Genomic DNA, 20,894 nt, shown 5'->3' with positions numbered 1-20,894 from the left:
AATGCTAATACTTGTTTCAAATCTCCAGAGTTCAATCTGATTGTCCCAGAAAATCAATTAAGTGAGTCCTTTGATAAGCTTGACAGCCTGCAAAATAATCTGGAGAAGGTAAGCGCCTATACAATTTTAAAAGTATGTGTTGAGGAAAATGTGGTGCTGAAAGCTGTAATGCATAATATTGATAATGGCAAGTTCTGCTACTTTCTTCACTGAGGTGTTCACATTTGTAAAGTTCATAGTAGCTATACTTACCAGTTTACTACCATGTTTTCGTGAATTTTATTTCTCTCCACCTTCAACTGTGTTAATAATCTTGTTTGATGATGACATGGATAATTAGGCTAATTGAAGGTGTATAATTCTCAGTTGCAACACTTGCAGTCACAGAATGAATATCTGAAAGCTCAGCTAGATTTTTTGAGGAAAGAACTTAACGAGAAAGGGGAAGCAATGAATCAACTTAAAAGCCTTAATCAAGCTCTTACATCGAGTAAGTCTTCAAGCAACAAAGAGCTGAAAGCTGCAAGAACGGAAGCCATCAAAGTATAGTAACTTTTCATTCTTCTACTTCTGTCAACCTCATCCTTTTATGTCTATCTCCCAGCATCCCTTCCATTGTCTTTGTAAAAACATACATAATTCATTGATCCCTATCAAGATATGAGAAGGGTGTTCCATATATGCACTTCTGCTTTCTCCAAAAAAAATTAATAAATTATCTAAAGAAGAAGTGGATTATCATTGATTTTTACCATGTTATTTTATTTATTTATTTTTTTTTTTTTGTTGTTTGTGATCTCAAACAGTGTTTCCTAACTATGGAAGGCAATGGAACAAAAATTGGAATCAAGAGAGTGGGGAAGATTGATCCACAACCTTTCCGAGATGTATGCTCTAAGAAATTTTGCAGCTTAAGCTGGGAGGGAAAATTCAATGAGTTATATTCTTTATGGCAAGAAATTGTTAATGATTCTAGCTGGAATCCCTTCAAGAAAGACATCATCAGTGGGGAATTGAGTGTAAGTCTATATGTTTCTCAGTTGCTAATTGTGACTATGTGCTTGCTCAGAAGCTTATATTATAGTTATGTCTTCATTCATAACAAAAGTAGAAAATCAATGTCAGTAGATGATTATTTGCTTAAAAGTCTACCAACGATATGATTCTTATTTGGAAGATGCAGGAGGTTGCTGATGACGATGACAAGAAACTCGCAGAGTTAAGAGAAGAATGGGGTGAAGAAGCATACAAAGCCGTTGTTAATGCACTACTGGATTTTAGAATATACAACCCCAATATGAAGTCTTCTATGCATGAACTTTGGAACTTTGAAGAGGGAAGAAGGGCTGATTTGAAAGAATTTATTCAGTACATAATCCAGTGCTGGGAAATTCAAAGAAATAAAGACAATGAACAGTCTGGAGCAATCGCTGAGCTGTTGTCAGAGAAAGAGAGACTACTTGGACAATTGGCAAGTATCAATATTCTAATGAAGGAGAAGGACAAGCTTCTCAAAGAAAAATATGCAGCAGTTGAAAAATCTATAGCACAGGACATGGAGAAAGATAAACTACTGAACAAAATGTCTGCAACTATCAGCAAATTAAATGCAGAGAACCAGATGTTACTCGAATCTTATAATGCAGGTTTGTTATTTTGAGGACATGATGCCATTTAGATTAGTCATGAAGTTAATTGACACTAATGACTAAACAAAACCAAGTTTCTGGTCATTTTAGCCTCTAAAAGTTATCTCTTTTTTTTTTTTTTTGGCATTCCAATGTTTTGCTAGACCATAATGACTTGTCTTTTTTTTTTTTTTTTTTTTTGGGTCTGACATTATTAAAGTTTTTGTAGAAAAGAGTAAGACTCAATGCATGGTGGAACGGACTGAAAAATTTAAGATTGAGTTGCATTCTCAAGAGGAGCTGGCAAAGCAAACAGAGGAGCACAAGGAGACAAAACATCTCAATTGTGGGAGTAATGAAAACTTAAAAATCAAGGAGGAAAGTACTGATTGGTGTCTGGATTATTTGGTAGATCAAGGTGGACCTGCAAAAAAGTTAAAGGACTCAAAAGTTCATAATTCCAAAGGGCAAATTTTCTCAGCATCAGAAAATGAAATGGTAAATATTCTTACCTTATATCATGCTTGCATGGTAAATCTTTACGCCTACCATCTTATGAGGAGCCTAAGTTACTCTTTACAAGCCAGAGACATCACAATATGATGTTAGGCTTGTGCTTTATGAGTGTGGTAGCCTGGTGAATTCATACATCATAATCTTCTACTCGTCAGAAAGAGTTTTCATACGACATACATCATAATCTTCTTATTATATCTGTCTTGTAGCCTGGTGAATTCCTCTCTGGTTGATGGTGCTGTTTATGCCTATAAATGTTGCTTATTCATCATGACTTGGTGTTGTTTAGACTTTGAAGGTCTAACTGCTTATTCAATTTAACTTCATAGAATATTTGTTTGTATGGACGAGTAATGCAATTTTAGTTTAGGAAACAGCATGTTAGTTTGGCAGCCCATTTCTTCCTATGTAGGTCAACCAGTTACAATTCGGTCATCATCCTTGATATTTAAGGGCTTAATGGCTAGGTCATGATCTTCTCGTTCTGTTGGACTTCACAAATTTTTCACCAGTTAATAATGCCACTGGTTTTCATGTCTGCATCCTATATTAGTGACATCTTCCATTATTATTCTGGTTTTTGTTGCCACTCTAATGCCGAGAACCTGATTAGTTTTCAGTACAGACATCCCCTTGTGTTCACTTTCACAACCTATAATTTTCTGTAAATGATAATGAAGGTTGAAGGCAATTATGTAGATTGAGAATTTTGTCAAAATTATATGTTTCTTGTTTGATTGCCTCATGCATGAAATTTATATGTATGAATGAAGTTACAGGGTCAAAACATGGGAGAATCATTAAAGCTTCCTAAAGCTGAGCCTGGCATGTATGGGGAACCATTGGAGGGGAGGTGGAATATATTAGGAGTTTTACGACCAAGCACAGACGTTTCTTCTTCATCACACTCAAAGGCCCTGGAAAGAAGTAAGTGTTTATTTCTTACTTGCTGCAAGAGCTTGAACAGAGAAAGGTAAATCCTTGTAATGTTGGAAATATATTGTTGTCTTATATGGATACGAATGAAGATTTTCAGGTAGCTTATGTGAAAAAAGAAGATGAGAAGATAGTTTAACGAAGAGAAGGGCATGTGGCTTAGCTTGTATGTAATACTGATGTTCAAGTGCCGTGAGTAAAGGTTAAGGTTAAAGCCAGTTCAAGAAAGTAAGTGGAAGTTGTGACAAGATCAATATCATGCAACAATCTATCGTTGGAATAATCTGTGTAAGATTTAAGAGCTTACAGTGATTACAGTACCTGCAGAAGTATAAATCTAAAACTATTGCAGAACTTTGAAACTCAAGTTGTTTATGATGTTTAATTGAGTACATGTGTAAAACCTTGGTCAGTTTCGTTAACTGTGTTATATCTTTATCATGTCTTTCTAGTTGCAACCTGCTAATTATTTCAAAATTCTGTCAACAATTTTTTCCTGCATTGCTCTCCCTTTAGCCCTTTACTTCTCGTCTTTTATGGTCATTCGATTTAATATCCATGTTACCTTCAAAGTTCAAAATCACAAGATCAAGTAAATTTACGTGCTACAGAACTCAATATAGAGTTTTTATGGACTTACGGTATCTGTAAAGTCACATAGAGCTACTCCAATAATCCAATTCTGGTCCAGAATCCTCATAGGACAAGAAATTCGAGTTTGTTATTTTCAGTTACTCAAAAATTCAAGGTTGTTATTTTACTGTTGTTTCTTGTCAATCTGTTGCTTCAATTTCTTTTAACAAGTAAACTTTTGAGCTGTTTACTTTACTACCCATTTAGGCTCTTACAGAAACTCAATCATCTAAAGTATTTAAAGACTGATAAAGCTTAAGTTTTTACAATTAAGCTCGAAGTTAATAAATTTTTATCATCCCCCTCAAAACCAGATGCTGTCCTTCCTCATGTGAACACTAGCATTCAATTGTCAAGACTTTGATCAACCTCTTTCTATATTGGGATGTTTTCAGCTAAATATATGCTAATTTCTTCATATATTTCATCTTCCATAGAATTTATAGGAACGAGTGGAATTCAAGAATACAGATGGGAAGGGGTGTTTTCAAATAAACATGTACTAATTTTCTCACTAATAAATATTGATCAATATCGAATTGAAACATTAAGAGTTTAAATTTAACCAGACTATAAAAATGTCCTGTCACAAATGTAGCATTGAGATAGTTCAGTCCAGTAGCATGTAAAAGGACTTGTATCAGACACACCATTAAGACTTTTACTTATCTCTTGTACTACTAGTACAATAGGCCTTTATTGTACTATATGCTTTTCTCCTTGCACCACTTTACTTAACACATGAGTAAATGAATTTTAGTAATTCTATCTGTAGCATATCATATTAAGTTATACAGGTAACATTTATAAATCTGGTTTCTCTGTCTCATTTGATGATTTGAGCAGCTCGATTACCTTCTTTCTGCTGAATCATTTTCAATAGCTTAGAAGTTGATGAATTTTGATTTTCTATTAATTCACGTAACCAATGACGTCTTTTATGTTATCATACTATTTCACTGAATATGCATTCCATATATGTGTTCAGTATTCAGGATAAGGATAATTTTAAGTCAGGACTGAAGTTCTGATCTCTTACATTACTTATAACTGTTATAAGTATATCATTTAATTTGCAGCTGCGGCTCATTTTTTACACAAGGTGTACAAATGGAAATCTGCCCTCAAGATGATGAGATTAAAAAATTGCGGAAACTTGTGTTGAAACTTTCCACAGAGCTAGATCACAAAAACTTCAAGTTGATGGATTTGGAAGAAAAGAACACAAAAGACAGAGAAAATCGGATTAAAGAGACAGAAAAGTTGCTTGTTGAGGGGTCTGCAGCAATTAGTTTATTGGTGTCTGAGAATGTAGACAAAGATCTATTGCTTGATGAGAAGTCTGCGCGCATCATTGCTTTAACAGAAGAGAAAGAACAAATGCTTTGTGAGTCCACCAAAAGAATGAATTCATTGAAGGAAGAGACTGATAAACTAATTAATGGGAAATCTTCAGTCATCAACACTCTGAAGGCGCAAATTACTGTCAAAGACCGGCTGCTTGTAGAGAAAGAAAGACTTCTTGATGAGAGATTAACATGTATGAACATAATAATTATGGAAAAAGAACGACTTGATAACGAGAAATCTGCAGTGATCAGAACTTTGATGACACAGAACGCAGAAAAGGAGACACTCATTGAGGAGAAATCTGCATCCATTAACAAATTGATGGCAGAGAAAGAACAAGGGATTGAAGCTTATCTAAAAGGTAAGAAAATTTTAATGTCTTTGATATGTAATTGGCATGTTTCTTATAACTGATCATTCTCTTATAAATCAAATTAATTTCAACCTATGTATGATTGAGTGAACATCATCTGCATAGTGTTGTTTTCCTTCTTAGATGTTACATCCCACATTTGATGTGTTGAGTTTCCTTCATAAACGCCACATAAGAACCAATTTTGGCTTCTTAAGTTTACAAGAAACTCAGAATGTCATTTGCTTTTTTCAACTCCACTCTGACACTGCTTTCTTCATGCACCTGAATCCTGATGGTTATATTCAATTCTAGTTTAGTTTGCATTTGTAATGTGTTGAGTTCGTATTCATGATTCATATTCATAAGTATTATGCAGAATTGAAAAAGACTGAGAACATGAAGCTTGAAAATGACAAGCTCCGGTGTGATTTGGATTCTCAAAAGGAGGAATTAGAAAGGTTGATCAAAGAGAAGAATGAATTGGTGCAAGAAGCTAAGAACACTACTGAAATAGACATTGTTCAATGCTGTAGTGAACCTCCTAAGAGTGGACTGAACTTTCAACCACATGAGCTTGAGGGTTCGAAGATCCAAATCGTGGAAGAGATGAACTGTTCTACTGCAGGAGAGGCGGTAAGATTTTGAATGCCTCATCTTATTTTTGGTTTTTGCACTATAGTGGTTGTAACTTGTAATATCAAGATTTTACAGTTTTTGGTTTTCAATTTTATTTAGGTGCTGGAAATGCAGAACCTGGAAGATTTAAAAACTGAGATTCATAACTTAAGAAAAGAAATGGAGGAAAAAGTGGAGCTACTGGAGAACTTGGAAATGGACAATCAAATTCTGATGGTGAAAGAGCTAAGGAGTAACCGTGAGCTACAAGTTGCTCGCAAAGCTGCTATTGAAGTACTATTTTTGATCGATTTAGATTTTAATCACGGTCTTATTGAACTTGTGCTTTTTATCTATATGTGTTGTATGACCTTCCACCTCAATTTGCAGGGTTTGATATCCATGCAGAGACCTAGGATGAATATTGGGATCAAACGAATGGGAGAGGTCAATCCGAAGCCATTTAGAGATGCTTGTTCTAAAAGGTTTCACAGTGGAAATTGGGACGAGAAATTTGGACACTGGGAAGATAAGTCTGTGGAGTTATGCTCGTTGTGGCAAAAGGATATTAGTGATCCTGAGTGGCAACCTTTCAAGCAGGAGACCATAAATGGAAAACTAACTGTATGTCATATAATTTTCCATATTTTTACAACAAATTGTTTTCTTATTTTCTTAACACTACTTTGCCAAACTATGCAGGAAGTGATTGATGAAAATGATGAAAAATTGAGAGAGTTGAAGGAAGAATGGGGTGAGGAGGCGTACAAAGCGGTAGATGAGGCATTGGTTGAAGTGAATGAATACAATGCAAGCGGGCGTTATCCAGTACCGGAGCTTTGGAACTACAAAGAGAACAGGAAAGCCACTCTAGAAGAGGTAATTCAGTATATTATCAATCAATGGAAAATTAACAAGAATAAGAAGAAAATGGCAATGTGATTTCTATTATCTATTGTTTGACACATTTTTAGACATTTGAAGTTATGATCTGTAGTCTAGACATATCTGAAGACTAAGGTCTACAAAAGCTTTTAAGATGTTATCTTGTGCACTTTTTACTTGATGTACACAATTCCTGGACTTTGCCAAATTTTAGTACTAAGGCTTGCAATAGAACCTTTTGTACGTAGACATGTCATGATCCGCAGTGGCCGGTCAAGGCTTGACCCCAAATATATTCGAACTATATTTTATTATAAAATAAAACTACGTCATCATTTATTTACTTATACAAAGAAAAATGTAGTTTTCTCAAAAAAAAAAAAAAAAAAAAAAAAAAAAAAAAAAGTAGAATGTTGTTGCATAATGGGCTTGTGGGTCGTGACAGCTAATCCCAAAGCACGTTGGCTCGACACAAGGCCCGGCCCAGACAGCCCACAACTATATTTACTGACCTCTACTTCAATCAATCTCCAGCGTAAACTATAATACGGAGTATAATACTTCGCACAACATATACAGTTGATTAGGGTTATCAAAAAAATAAATAAATAGAGTTTGCAATGGACAAGAAGGTGAGAGTAGCAATGGAAAAGGACACCATTAACAAAGATCGAATATCCGAATTACCGGAACATATAAGGCATCACATCATCTCTTACCTTTATTTAGAACAAGCCGCAGCAACAGCCATACTCTCGAGATCATGGAAGAACTTGTGGCTCACTCTCCCATGCTTACGTTTAGAAGAAAGTTTCTTCTCCATACTTGAGCATCAGAATCAGTCCTCTGATCAATCTCACCAACAATTTCTTCTGAATAAAGTCGATGACATATTTACACAACGGTCCAAGTGCACTAATAACGGCGTGATCATGATATTGGAAGAGCTTAAACTCCATATCCCAACATTGAATCTTACAAGCACTACTTACGAAATCTCTGAATCGTTAGTTTGCTTAGTCAATAAACTTATTCTTCGTGCTGTCAATGAATTCCGAGTCAAGAAGCTTGATTTCTCGATTGGTCAGTGGGAAGACTACAACTATGAGGGCTTCGAAGGTACAAACTTGCCTATATCATGTTTGGCTTTATGGGATCATAAAGTAAAAATAACAGAGTTGAAATTAAGGGGGTGTATGCTTAATTCTTGTGTCGAAACAACGTGGCCTTCATTGAGATGCTTGTCTTTAAAAACAGTAAACTTAAACCAACAAGTAGTTGATAGTATCACTACTAATTGCATCCTATTAGAGTCCTTAAGATTAATAGGATGCCGAGGTGAAATTGACACCCTACACGCCTCGTCTCTCAAAAGACTTGTCAATCTGGACATTTGTTTAGGTAGTAAAAATCAAATCAAGAAGATAGAGCTAGATAACCCGAATCTTGAAACCTTTAAGTTTAATGATGTTTGGGAAAGAGTTGGACCATGTGTTATCCATGATTTAGCGTGTAGCAAGGGGTTAATCGAATTAGAAGTATGCAATGCTATACTAACCGATATAAGGTTACATAACATCGATTTTGGTCATTTTCCCAAGCTAAGGGACCTCTATTTGGTTAGATGTTATGGATTAAAGTGTGTTAAAATTTCAAACAGAGTATTGACGGATTTGAATTTGATATATACTTGTACTCGTTTACCGTTGGAAGAACTAGAGATAATGGATGCTCCTGCACTGCAGAAATTATCTATGGATCCTGTTACTCCAAGGGTTAAACTTCACTTGAAGTTGAACCATGAAAATGAAGGCGACACTCATAATGATGCTTTCAAGTATGAGAACATTGTTAAGTTGTTGGGCAATTTTGTTTATTCAAAGTTCAGAGTTTTATTGGATCATTTGGAAGTTCATTTTATTGAGGTTTGTTGACTCGGCCTCTAGTTTAATACAGTACACCGTTTTTGTTTAATGTATCATAAGGAGTAACGTATTTACCATTGTTTTTTCTTGCATAGGATTTGGCACATGATGTGATTTCATACTATGTGGTTCCTCCGGGTTTAAGAAAAAGAATAATGCCTCCTTTTTTGGGTGGGTGCAAGGACTTGAAACTTAACTATGTCGCGAATTTTTGGAAGAAAGATGACAAATTTGAAGACCTTCTTGACGGTCTGTTTTGGCTATTTTCGCACCCAAACACAGTCATTATTGAGTTGCTTCAGCAAAGGGAAAAGATAGTGGACTCGAAGGAGCTTAAGGTATTAGTATTATAGTATTGTTCTTTGGCTAATATAATGCTTTAGTTTCTTTCTTCCCTTTTGCTTATACATAGTATATACTTTATATGTCATGTTCATCCTTTTGAATCCTTCATTTAGTGTGTAAGTGTAATTATATGCTATCATCTGTGATCAGTTTGAGTACGCGGAGGACTATGATAGACCAGAGAGGTGTGACTACTGCGAGGCCCCTCCAATTACATGTTTGCAGCATTCAAGGGAGAAGTGTGACTTTTGCGAAACCCTTACACCTACATGTTGGCGGCATAAGAACTTAGACAAAGTGTCAAGGGAGAAGTGTGACATTTGCGCTGCCCTTACACTTAGATGTTGGCGGCATAGCTTAGACAAAGTGACGATTATAAACAAGCTAGATCAAATGAGTCCAATTTCAAGGAAACATGATGCTGAAGCTGTACATTTCTTCAAGACTGCAACAAAGTCTAGAAATGTCCAAGTTAATGTTATTCATCTTTGAATGAATTTGGTCAACTACTGATGTAGCTGCCAGCTTTGGATGATCTCATAACTGTTTATCAGTTTACAAGATTATTAACTATTTAAAGACTGATTGTTTTGCTAATCTTATCTAAATTTTCCTAATTTAATTTGATTATATGATTATTATTTTTGTACCATAATGTGATGCATTGCTATAAGAAAGCAATATCAATTACTTGCTTTGTGTTACATTACTTGTCTCATTTTGATTTGACACATTTGTTTTTATTACACACTCACGATATATATTACTCTCTTAAAACTATGTGCATTTTCAAGTGATGCGAATAAGAAAATAATAAACGGAGGGAGTAATTATTTATCTAAGGACCTAAGGCGCTTAAGTACTAAAATCCCAAAAATTACGGAGTACGGAGTAGTAAATTTGGTGCGAGTACAAAAAGTCAAAATAATGCAAACAATGTAGGATGATGAGAGAATTAGATTACACAAATGCCAAGGTAATTACCAGTACAGAGGAGTAATGCACAATTGTCCATTGGTCAATTGCACAGTGTGACATTGTTTATCAGAAGTCAAGTGAATCATTCAATTCAAAATTTCAATTAAGCAGAGATTTCTGGTAGAGTGGTAGTGGTACTACCCAAATCTGCTAATTCCTCAGATTTTTCTCTCTCCTTAGTTCCTCCCAAGGTACGTGCCCAGCAATTACTTGGTTCAATTATTTCTATTTTCTTGTAATATTACTATTTATTTGGTTTATCTATTAATGAATGCTTTGTATTGTTCATCTTCAACTATGTCATCAATCCTCCATTTCCCCTAATTCGTTTGTTCTCATGAGAAACATGAGCATGGTTTATAGTGTGAATTATCAAAGAAATCGATTCAATTTTTCAAGGGTTTTTGATTTATTCCCCTTTTTCAAAAGTTACATGCTTTCCTTATTATTACCCTCTTTTAGGAATAAAATTTCTCCAAAACCCCATTTCCCCTTTTCAAATTTCCAATTTTTACTGGTTTCTTTCACTTCAAAACTCTTCCAAAATGTCATTTTTCTTTCAGTTTTCCAATTTATTTGTCAAATTTGAAAAACTGGTCATTTGTAACACAGTGCAAAGTTGACAATTACCTAATAGCATGTTGATTGATTGGAATTTCAGGTTTTACTCGAATTTGTAAGGTTTATTATATTAGATTAGATGCAGCAGTATATAACTGAGACAAGGAGCTAATTCCTTTTCTATGAAGTGTGTAAATTGTGTTTGCTTGAATTTACAGATTTAAGATTTAGTGGAGAGTAATGGAGGAAAAGGGTTACCCTTGTCAAGAGGTACAGCAACTGCGTAAGTTTGTTTCAAAGCTTGCCAAGGAAATTGATGTTAAAAACACGAAGTTGTTTGTCATGGAGAAGAGGAATGATAAGTTGTCGACAACCCTCAACAATATGGTTATGGAAAAACGGAAGCTGCAGCAAGATCATGCTAGAGGTACTTCACTAATTCTCGCTCTATCTCTGTGATTATGAACCAGTATTTTAGATTTAATAGTTAAGTGTATATATAAATGAACCCAAATCTAGAGGCTCAATAGTGAAAGAGTTTGTCCTTGATGTATATTTGTCAATTTCCTTGCGCATTTTCTGTAGAACCTTTTGAAATTATCATGCTTTTTGTTCTCAACTTCAAGTAGTCCTTGCCATGAAGGAGGTCTATTATGGAGTTTACTTTTCAAAGGGTAATAGGTTCCCTTGGATTCATATGTTAAAATGTGGATTTCTCTTTTGTAAGTATTTTGACAGATACATTGGAACTAAGGATTTAGAAAAAGATGTGCTATCGCACTTGGAGCTAAGTAATTCATCAATATGCTTTATTGATCGTCTTAGTGCATACAACTTGAATTTTACTTGTCCATCTGACTGTCATCCTCCCAATAAAACATTCATGTATGCCTGGCTTGTTACTTTACATTTATCAGTCAGTTTTCAGTAATGCATCTCTCTTTAGCCAGACAGTTCTGTTTCATGCTTTTGCAATCAAATTGATGAATCTGTTTCAGTTGCTTTCAGAAATCGAAAGATTGCAATCTGTGATATTAAATAGTGAGAAGACAAAACTGGAGTTGGAATATCAAAGACAGCTAATTGAGCTGAGAGCGGAAGAAGTTGATAAACGTGAGATGCAAATAAAATCTAAGCATGAAAAGGTATTTAATCTCCTCTGTCTGTTTTTTTTTTAAAAAAAAAAAACCGATGTCATCACTTCGTATATGCAGAACTGCAGAAAAACCATAATCAATTATCTTGTAAAATTAATCCTAACTCCCATCAACTGCCGGAAAAGAACCTGCAAAAGGGAGGAACTTTCAAATTAGTAGGTTTTGGTATGTCTATTCTAGTTACTATATTTATACAATTTTTTACATTCACTTGGGCGTACTTAAACCCATACTCAACAATGCAACATATTTAGAAGGTGGATGTGATAATTACCTTCTAGAAGCTGCATTAAACATCTTAAACTTGGGTGTGGTATACCCAGGTGTATAAAAGACCTGTTTAATTAATTTCACTTATCACTCAATCTGAACTGTCTTCTGCTCTAGTGGTATTTGGTTTTAAATTCATATATACTCATCTAAATTATCTTCCTGTTAAAGCATAGATTGTTTATCTAAAGAGTGAGTTGTAAAAATCATTATCATGTAAGTTTCCGGATGAGTTAATATTCCTTTGGCATTGTAATAATACAAAGCTGATCTTTTAAAATGATTCAAACTTCTTTCACTGTCAGCTTGATTCTTTAATGCGAGAGCTGGAAGAAGGTGGAGATGACATGCAATGCTTAGAAACCCTTAACCAAACACTTATCAGCAAAGAGCGTATAACTAATGCAGAGCTGCAGGATGCTCGCAAAACTTTGATTCGTGTAAGATTCATTAGACCTTGTTGCATCACCAGCTGAGATGCTAGCTTGCTTTCCATTTCAGTTTCTTGATCCTAAATCCTGCTAATTTGCATGCTCATTTATGCTGCAGACGTTGCAAGGAATAGCTGATGTTGAGGCTGATAGTATTGGAATCAAACGGATGGGGGAGGTTCAAATTAAGCCTTTTCGAGATGCCTGTCCGAAAAAATTCCCTTCTAGGGATTGGGAAATGCAAGCATCTGAGCTGTGCTCATCATGGCAACATATCCTTGGAGATCCTAGTTGGCATCCATTCAAAAATAAAGTTGTAGATGGAAAACTGCAGGTACCTTGAATATTTCTATGCAAATTATTTACATGTTGAGAAGAAAATAGATATTAAATGTGCAAATGCAGGCATGTGGAGTTGCTGGCTTCATTTCTGCTTTTACATCTGAAGATATTGAAGACCAAGATTTGTGGTAGAGCTAGTATGAACTAGCCCGTAGATAGTACTCCCTTATCTGCATTTTGCACTCTGTAATCTGTATTACACTTGTCTGCTGTCTTGTTGTGCTGCAAACTTTCATTGATTTAATTCTACTTTTATTGGTACCATATCTTATCATATACTTCGTATTATGCAAGGAAAGCAATTACGGAGTATATCAATTTGCTCGATGAAGGAAACTCTTTAAGTTGACCTTCTTCCTTTGTGGTTGGCTTTTATCTTCCTTCTAATTAAAAAAACGGAAAAAATAGTCACGAATATCACATTTGCTGTATTAGAGATAATTAGATAAATGCTTTCATCCAGATGTTTAACTTGCCTGCTGCTCATATGCAATACCTATGAACCATTTTTAGCAATGTCAAAATTGAATTGTTTATTTCTGTCAACTCAGGAAGTTGTAGATGAAGATGACAGTAAGCTGAAGGAATTGATAGATAAATGGGGTGAGGAAGCATATAAAAGCGTGGTTAATGCATTGTTGGAGCTGAATGACTACAATCCCAGTGGTAGGTTTGTTGTGTCTGAACTCTGGAACTATAAGGAGGGAAGAAAAGCTAGTCTGAAAGAAGCAATAGAGTACCTCGTACAGAAATTGACAGCCAAGTCCATGAAGCGCAAAAGATAACAAGTACAAGTTTCAGGGTGTACTCTATTCTAAGCATTTTCTTATTTAAAGCTTCATGAGGTAGTAAACATCGTGTATCACTCTGATATTTAAGATTGCAAACTTTGGGGAGTTACTGCTAGTTATTGCTTGCAAGTTTTACCAGAGCAGCTCTTTTTGAGATCCTAGCTTACTACTACATCATGTTGTATCGGCTACTGTATGAAATATGCTTCAGATATTGGTGTAGATATTCTATTATGAATTACTTATGGCTTTTGCATTGTGTAATGCAGTCACAGAACACCACTAGTCCACTATTGTCTGAAACTTTTAACAAGCAGAAACATCCTTTGTTAACATAATCTAGCAAATGTTGGTGACAGCAGCTAGGTGCCTTATTGCCGATGCACCAAGAATAGTGTATATTGATGCTCTGCGTTTGTACTTGCTTTCCAAGCACTTCATTTACCAATAATTTTATTAAATACTTGGATGCTGCTGCTACTTGTAAACTCTCGTGCCCTTGAGATCATTTAGGAATTAGCTTGGCATTCGCTTTAGCTGTGAGCATAAGGTTCCCTGTATGTTAGGTATTCGAGATTTAGAACATTACAGTTCATGTATTGGGTCATGATGCAAAGGCTTGCAGACACAATCACCTTTGTTAACATGACTAATTCAGCTTATTCAAGTCATTGACCAAATGACCCTTGTCACCTTGTGTTCTTTAGATTACATCTGTGATCACCATTCTAAAGATGAAATATTTATACTGCGGCTTAACTCGTGTAGATTGTTAAATTGTTAAAGTACACATTGAGGTGCCAAGAACTCCATAATACGGAGTATAATGGAGTAGAATGAATTGAACAACTCTTAGGTCACCAATCTATCAAGTAGATAAGATATTTAGACTAGAGTTAAGTTGATTAAACCATTTGATGATTGATATACAAGTATATCTTAAATTTACGCCATAATATATCCCCAAAAAAACCATGATTTATAGAAAAATTCTAGTCGGATCAACTCAACACGACTTGTTTAGTATGTTTACCTCTATGCTCAATTCGGTCATCAATTTACAACTCAACCCAAATTGTGTACGTGCTAGTTTGATCATCAATATTCGAGTACTAAAGATTAAAGAGGGGCGTACTTGGTGTACCCGTAAAAGTTCACCTTATAAGTAACTAAGTACGACGTGCAGATTATTTAAGAGAGCATTAACGATATTAGCTGATCGTAACATAGCATTTAAAGCGTACTAGCGTAGGTGACTTTGCACACATCATTTTGAACTACAAAATTTCAGCCTTTACTTAATTTTTTTTTCTCTCTCTTTTTTCCCTAAAAAATCACTCAAATTTCTTTAGTAGTGATTGTTGATAAAAATGTCGTCTTTTTAGTAATAATTTCTGGGTTTTGTGTCAAAATTTGGTGGAAATGGAAGAATCATCAGCTGAAAAAATGAGCTCAGAAACAACAATAATCTCCCCTGATCATAAAACCAACCTTCTTTCCACTACTATCCACTCAGGTTTTTTCTCTTTCTCATTAATTAAACTAAAGTTTAATTTAATTTATTCCCTTTTTCATATACTGGATTAACTATTAATTCTGATTTAGTATATATTTTCTGGGTGCAATTAAAATGGATATTCTGTGATTATTTCTACTATGGTTCTAGTTTTTTAATTGTAAATTTGATGAAAAGGTTGTAATTATTGGTTAAATTGAGTAAAAATTGAGATTGTGGGTCTATGTATTTTATTTTGGATCAAATGTAGTTACATTAATTAATTATGGTGTGGGTCACTTGGTTTGCAAAGGATAATTTGTTGCAACTTGCAAGTAAATTATTTATTAAATTCCTTGAGAGTGAAAGATAGCTCAAGTGATTAAAGCTTCCTTCTCGATTCCTCGGAGGCTCCGATCATGGGATTGATTCTCATCATCCACCCTAGTGGCTCTCTTAAAAAAAAAAAAAAAAAAAAAAAAAATCCCTTTTGGCAATATGATGATGCTGCATAATAATAAGATGTGTTCTTATATAATGATCTTGGAAGTTGGAAGCATGCATATTACTAGAACTCGAAGAGGTTTTTCGCCGTGTGGATGAGAATTTGAGTTGCTACAATAGAGCCTTTTACTCTTCTTATAAGATTGTGTAGAATATGCTAAAGGGATATTGTAAAGAAGTAATCAAATGCCTAGGGCTGAAATGTGTTTTTGATCTGTTAATGATTGATGGAATTATGAAAGCTAAGGTAGGGCTAATCTTTGTTCGGAATGCTTTTACCTAACATAGCTGGAAAGTTGATAGTCCTTTTAGTTAAATGGGGTGAAGTACATTTTGTGGTTAGATCTTGCAAGTTATTGTCCCAATAATGGGTATGTGAAGCCTTAAGGGTTCAATTTTTGGAAAACTTGTAGGACTTGGTAAATGTAGCCATGCCATGGATGAAACCGAGCAACTACTCTTTCCTTTCAAAATTAATTGTCACATTGTCCTAACCTCTCATAATAATAATGTTAGTCATGTTACAATGACATAAATTTACAAATAGACCATTTATAATAGATGGGTTGTTTTCATCTGTTTCCCCATTATTTACTACAAGTAGTGTGATAGTGTCATATTCCAAACTCTAATCATATATGATTAGCTGGTTACCAATTCATGGTGAAAAAATTCCTTAAAAGTGTGCCAATAACAGAGTACAAACCTTTTGATGTTGGAAACTATTTACTTAAATTGCCGGCATCATTCTATTGCTTTTTGTTATGTTCCCGCTTGCGCATGTACTTTGTGTATGATGATACAGGTTGTTTTTAACATTTTACGATGATGCAGAGACCGTAGTTGCGTCTACATGCCTATCAATAGAGAACCAGGACACAACATGCTCTCTGGATCAATTAATTGCAAGTTTGTGTATGGAGATAGAAGACAAAGATGCAAGAATAATAAAAGTAGAGCAGAAGTATAACCAAACTTGTGAATCTCTTTCCAAGTTCATCACCAGCCTCGTTAAAGAGATCAAGGACCAAATCAAGAGGATGAATGAATTGGAGCAGGAGAACAAGAAGAAAGATGCAGCTTGTAAATCAACTTCAAGAGCACTTGTTAGCTTCATGAATGAGGTTGATAACAAAGACCAGCAAATTTATGACCTGAAGCACACTTGTAGTGAGATGTATAGTGATATAAGAAAGCTGGTGGAGGAAAGAGATTTGTTGCACAGATTAAACATCCGAGGTTAGGTTGGTATATGTTTGTAAAGATAACTTTGCAATAAAAAACACATATTATCAGACTATTTAAGAATAATGCAACTTTCTTTGTTTTTTTAGCGGAAAATGAGCTGCAGAGCATAAGTCGAAGAAACAAAAGGCTGAAATCAGAATTGATAACTGTCAAGAAAGAGCTTACTGGACAGTTGGTGCAAGGCGTGGGTGGACATCAAAGCAATGAAGGGGAAAGTCGTTCAATGGTTAGTACACAAAAAAATAAATTGATGCCATATTCATCTTCTCTATATTGCACAATTGTATGCTAATACTTGATACCAGAAAGGGTAGAAACCTTTTGCATTGTTCTTCGCTAATAAAGTAATGAGAAATCACCTATTTATCTTATCTAGCTATCAGAAGCAAAGAAATTCATATCTGAACAAGTAATATGTCATGCGGACTAATTAATATATCTTTCAAATTTAGCTTTACTGTAAATCTGAACCTGCAATGAGGTTGCAGTAGACTGGGCTTGCACATAATTTTGGGTCAAAGTTAACATGAACGTTATTGGTTGATCAGCAAGTGACAGGTTGTTCAAACAGTGATATTAATGCTTTAAAGAAAGAATTGGAGGATAAAACAGATGAAGTGCTTTACTTGCAAAACCTCAACCAAATTCTTATACTCAAGGAGCGCGAAAGCAACAATGAGCTGCTGGAGGCTCAGCAAGAATTGTTAAGTGTATGTCTTCTATCTTCATGTATTTTGTGGAAATCCAATTTAGCTGACTGTTGAAATTTATAAATCTGCATTTTTCGCTTTTCAGGGTCTACATTCAGTACTGAGTAACCGAACAATGCTTGGGATTAAAAGAATGGGAGAACTAGATACAAAACCATTCCTTGAAGCATGTGCTGATAAGTTTCCAAAAGAAGAACAAGGGATTAAGTGTGCTGAAGTATGCTCAATTTGGGAAGATCATCTGAAAGATTCAAAATGGCACCCTTTCAAGCACGATATCATAAATGGGAATCTGCAGGTATTAGAGCAAATTACTGTTATAATACTTGACTAAGATTTAGTGTACGTCGTGACAGGCTTATAAAATCAATAGCTTAGCTATGGTACTTACAATACAATCATGTTTGCATTTGAAGGGTGATAACTTAACACTGTAAGACTTTAAAATTGAGACTTATCTAAAAATAAGCATCTTTAGCTGCATTGTAATACAGTAGCTCCCTGTATTGTAAATTTGTAATAGCTGATATCAGTAACTTACCTGCTGTTGAGATGTTTAACATGAGAGTTCAAGTTGAATATAATGTCAATTCAATGCAGTATGCTAATTCGTGATAGCATACTGTGATGGCTCATCTCTTTGCTAAATTTATTAACTTATACTCCAGCTTATTTGCTCGATCATTTGACTGAATGACAGGCAATCATTGATGAGAATGATGAGAAGCTGGAAGAGTTGAGAAAAGAATGGGGTGAGAAAGCATACAAAGCAGTGGCTACTGCTTTGATGGAGCTGAATGAGTACAACCCTAGTGGGAGGTATCCAGTCCCGAAAATTTTGAACATCAGAGAGGAAAGGGAAGTGAGTCTGAAGGAGGTAATAGGGTACATAATCCAGCAGCTCAAAACTCACAAACGCAAACAAAGGTAGTATGTTGAGTGCTAACTTGTGATGACCTTGCTAACTCACTCTTTGTAGGTAGTTAGGCGTTACAATCCATGAAACAGTAAACATAGCTAGCAACTGATAGTACTGAGCTGCTGAAATTCTGTATAAAAGAAAGTTGGAAGGAAGACATTTGTAGGAGTAATCTGTATGTATGTGCTTTAGCATTCAAAGTAGTAAACCATTAGCTGTTGCACTAATTCTTCTTTACTCCAAACCATTAGTGCTTATAATTCAATCGGCAAATTTTATTTCTGGGTCAAAATAAGTGGTAAATTGGCCAAAATTTTATACACGATTTCGGGTTAGTTTTTGACATTTTTTCAAAAAATGAACTGAATGTGTTGAATGAAACCTGGGGTCATATAAGGAGGTTTGAAACCATAAGACACTAATAAAGATGTCCATAAAGTATCAAGAATGAGTTTTGACCATATTGAAATTCATAAAATATAGTGATGTCATATAAGTGTAATAATGTAAAATGACTTGATTATAATAATGTCATATAAGTACATTGAAGTGATGTGACTTAACTATAATAATGTCATGAAAGTATATATAAAGTGATGTGATTTGACTATAATGATGTCATATTATAAAAATAAATTGTTAATGATGTGATGTCATAATATGACATGACTTGACAATAATGATGTGATGTTATGATATATTTTGACTTGACAATAATGATGTGATGTTATATTATGATATGACTTGACAATAATGATGTCATAAAAGTATAATTATGCTATGTAAGTGATGTAACATGAGTAAAATAGTGATGTGATGTGATGTAATCATAATAGTGATGTGATTTGACAATAGTAATGGAAATGAACACATTACAAATACTACCTCCGTTACGTTTTATTTGCAACGATTAGACATTTTCTCTCTCTACTTTATGTTAAATCGTTGCAAATAACATGTAACGGAGGTAGTATGAATAGTGTCGTGACTATTAATTGTTACTATTCACATGTGTGTTATGTGATATCATGTGATGTGATGTGATTGGTATATTTGAACAAACTATTCGTGTTTGTAATGTAAGTATCATATCTTATCTCATGTAAACAATTGCCTACAACCCAAATTGTTCCCCAATCACCCTGTTTTGGGGTCAACCACCATATTCTTGGTCCCGGTCTCAAACCTCGAAAAAAGTACAATAAGGGAAATATGGGATGTAAAAAAGTGTTAAAAACCCATCCCCCTCTTATTCCCAATCTTTTCCCCATCTGCTGGACTGTTTTAGTAAATTTACATTTTTTTTCAATTACCGCCTTTTTTCCCGTATTTTCCCTTTCTAAGGCCCACAAAAAATATTTTTTGGAAATAAAAGTGTCAAATTGTAGATTAATACCTTTGGATTTCACCAACAAACACGGCGACAAGGTATTATAAGTGGCGGAGTGGCCTTGTTGCCACGATCCACTGAGATTCAGCACTATATATGTCGCATCGATTCGTCCTCCTCCCCCCCCCCATTCCCTAAAAACACCTATATTTTGGAAAACGAGGTGTTAGCAATGCATGTCATATTCCATAAATGGCTAAATACGGGATTAAGACAAGTCACAAAGCCTAAGGATGTTGGATGGTACAAGGGGTCGTGTGCCATGTGCACAGGACTTGTTGCACCTAATCACAAGGCAAGCATACCGAGTTTCGGGCACTATTTACGACTCTCAAGGCCCTTAAGACATGATGATTAAGGATGAATTAGATGGTTCCGGAATCTATTTATGACTCCCAAAGTCCTTTGGGGACCCTTGGAAATACTTGAATGCATAATCTTGCCAGTGAAAAATGATATACGGAAGCCAAATATAAAGGCTATAATACACGAAAGTGGAGTGATTTAGGAGGTGCTGGGACCCGGTGTCAGAATATAACGGAACATTATGAGATGCATATCGGGGTCATATTATATTGTTTTGACCCATATATGACCATTATTCGGCTACGGAGAGGCCCCGTGGAAGTTAATAGCCAATACAAGAGGTGTGTACGAAAATGGTTAAATTGGATGCTTAAAGGAAAATTAGATGGTTTTACCCACCCAAATGGGCTCATAGAGGGTATTAGGGACCATGGTAAACATCTCGACAATTTTTATTTCCTGGCAAAAAAAAGGTCAAAAAAAATCCAAAATTGAAGGCTATTATCCACGCTTTTTAAGGAATTTTGGAGGTTACGGGACCCGGTGGGAAAAAGTGTTGAGGTTCAAGGGGATAAATCTCGGGGTCATATAATGACGTTTGAAA

At 35.0% G+C, this 20,894-nt stretch overlaps 2 protein-coding genes across 3 annotated transcripts; both read left to right on the top strand.

The window, feature by feature from the left end:
- Nucleotides 1-10,208: 10,208 nt before the first annotated feature.
- Nucleotides 10,209-13,997, top strand: LOC145595529 (factor of DNA methylation 1-like). 2 transcript variants are annotated; one of them, XM_081651945.1, is made up of 6 exons: nt 10,209-10,357; nt 10,946-11,154; nt 11,736-11,872; nt 12,460-12,594; nt 12,704-12,919; nt 13,479-13,997. In XM_081651945.1, the coding sequence occupies exons 2-6, from the start codon at nt 10,968-10,970 to the stop codon at nt 13,710-13,712; spliced, it is 909 nt and encodes a 302-aa protein (XP_081508071.1). In that variant the 5' UTR covers nt 10,209-10,357; nt 10,946-10,967; the 3' UTR covers nt 13,713-13,997. The 2 variants fall into 2 exon arrangements, with proteins under 2 accessions (XP_081508071.1, XP_081508072.1); XM_081651946.1 differs by lacking the exon at nt 10,209-10,357 and having other exon boundaries at nt 11,021-11,154; nt 11,726-11,872.
- A 2,087-nt stretch (nt 13,998-16,084) lies between these two features.
- Nucleotides 16,085-18,678, top strand: LOC145596154 (factor of DNA methylation 4-like). Its single transcript, XM_081652576.1, has 7 exons — nt 16,085-16,088; nt 16,552-16,956; nt 17,052-17,191; nt 17,514-17,675; nt 17,761-17,973; nt 18,376-18,552; nt 18,655-18,678. Exons 1-7 carry the CDS (start codon nt 16,085-16,087, stop codon nt 18,676-18,678), a joined length of 1,125 nt encoding a protein of 374 aa, XP_081508702.1.
- Nucleotides 18,679-20,894: the final 2,216 nt, after the last annotated feature.

This window comes from Chenopodium album, chromosome 19 (assembly GCF_948465745.1).
Source record: "Chenopodium album chromosome 19, dcCheAlbu1.1, whole genome shotgun sequence".
Classification (NCBI taxonomy): Eukaryota; Viridiplantae; Streptophyta; class Magnoliopsida; order Caryophyllales; family Amaranthaceae; genus Chenopodium; species Chenopodium album.
Note: the sequence above shows the minus strand (reverse complement) of the source record. Positions and strands in the feature narration are given on the sequence as shown.

Coding starts and splice junctions, on each gene's coding strand:
- LOC145596154 (XM_081652576.1), top strand. Junction 17,192..17,513: donor AAGGGGAAAGTCGTTCAATG/GTTAGTACACAA, acceptor TTGGTTGATCAG/CAAGTGACAGGTTGTTCAAA. Junction 17,974..18,375: donor TCATAAATGGGAATCTGCAG/GTATTAGAGCAA, acceptor ACTGAATGACAG/GCAATCATTGATGAGAATGA.
- LOC145595529 (XM_081651945.1), top strand. CDS start 10,968: ATGGAGGAAAAGGGTTACCCTTGTCAAGAGGTACAGCAACTGCGTAAG. Junction 11,155..11,735: donor GCAGCAAGATCATGCTAGAG/GTACTTCACTAA, acceptor AGTTGCTTTCAG/AAATCGAAAGATTGCAATCT. Junction 12,595..12,703: donor CTCGCAAAACTTTGATTCGT/GTAAGATTCATT, acceptor TTTATGCTGCAG/ACGTTGCAAGGAATAGCTGA.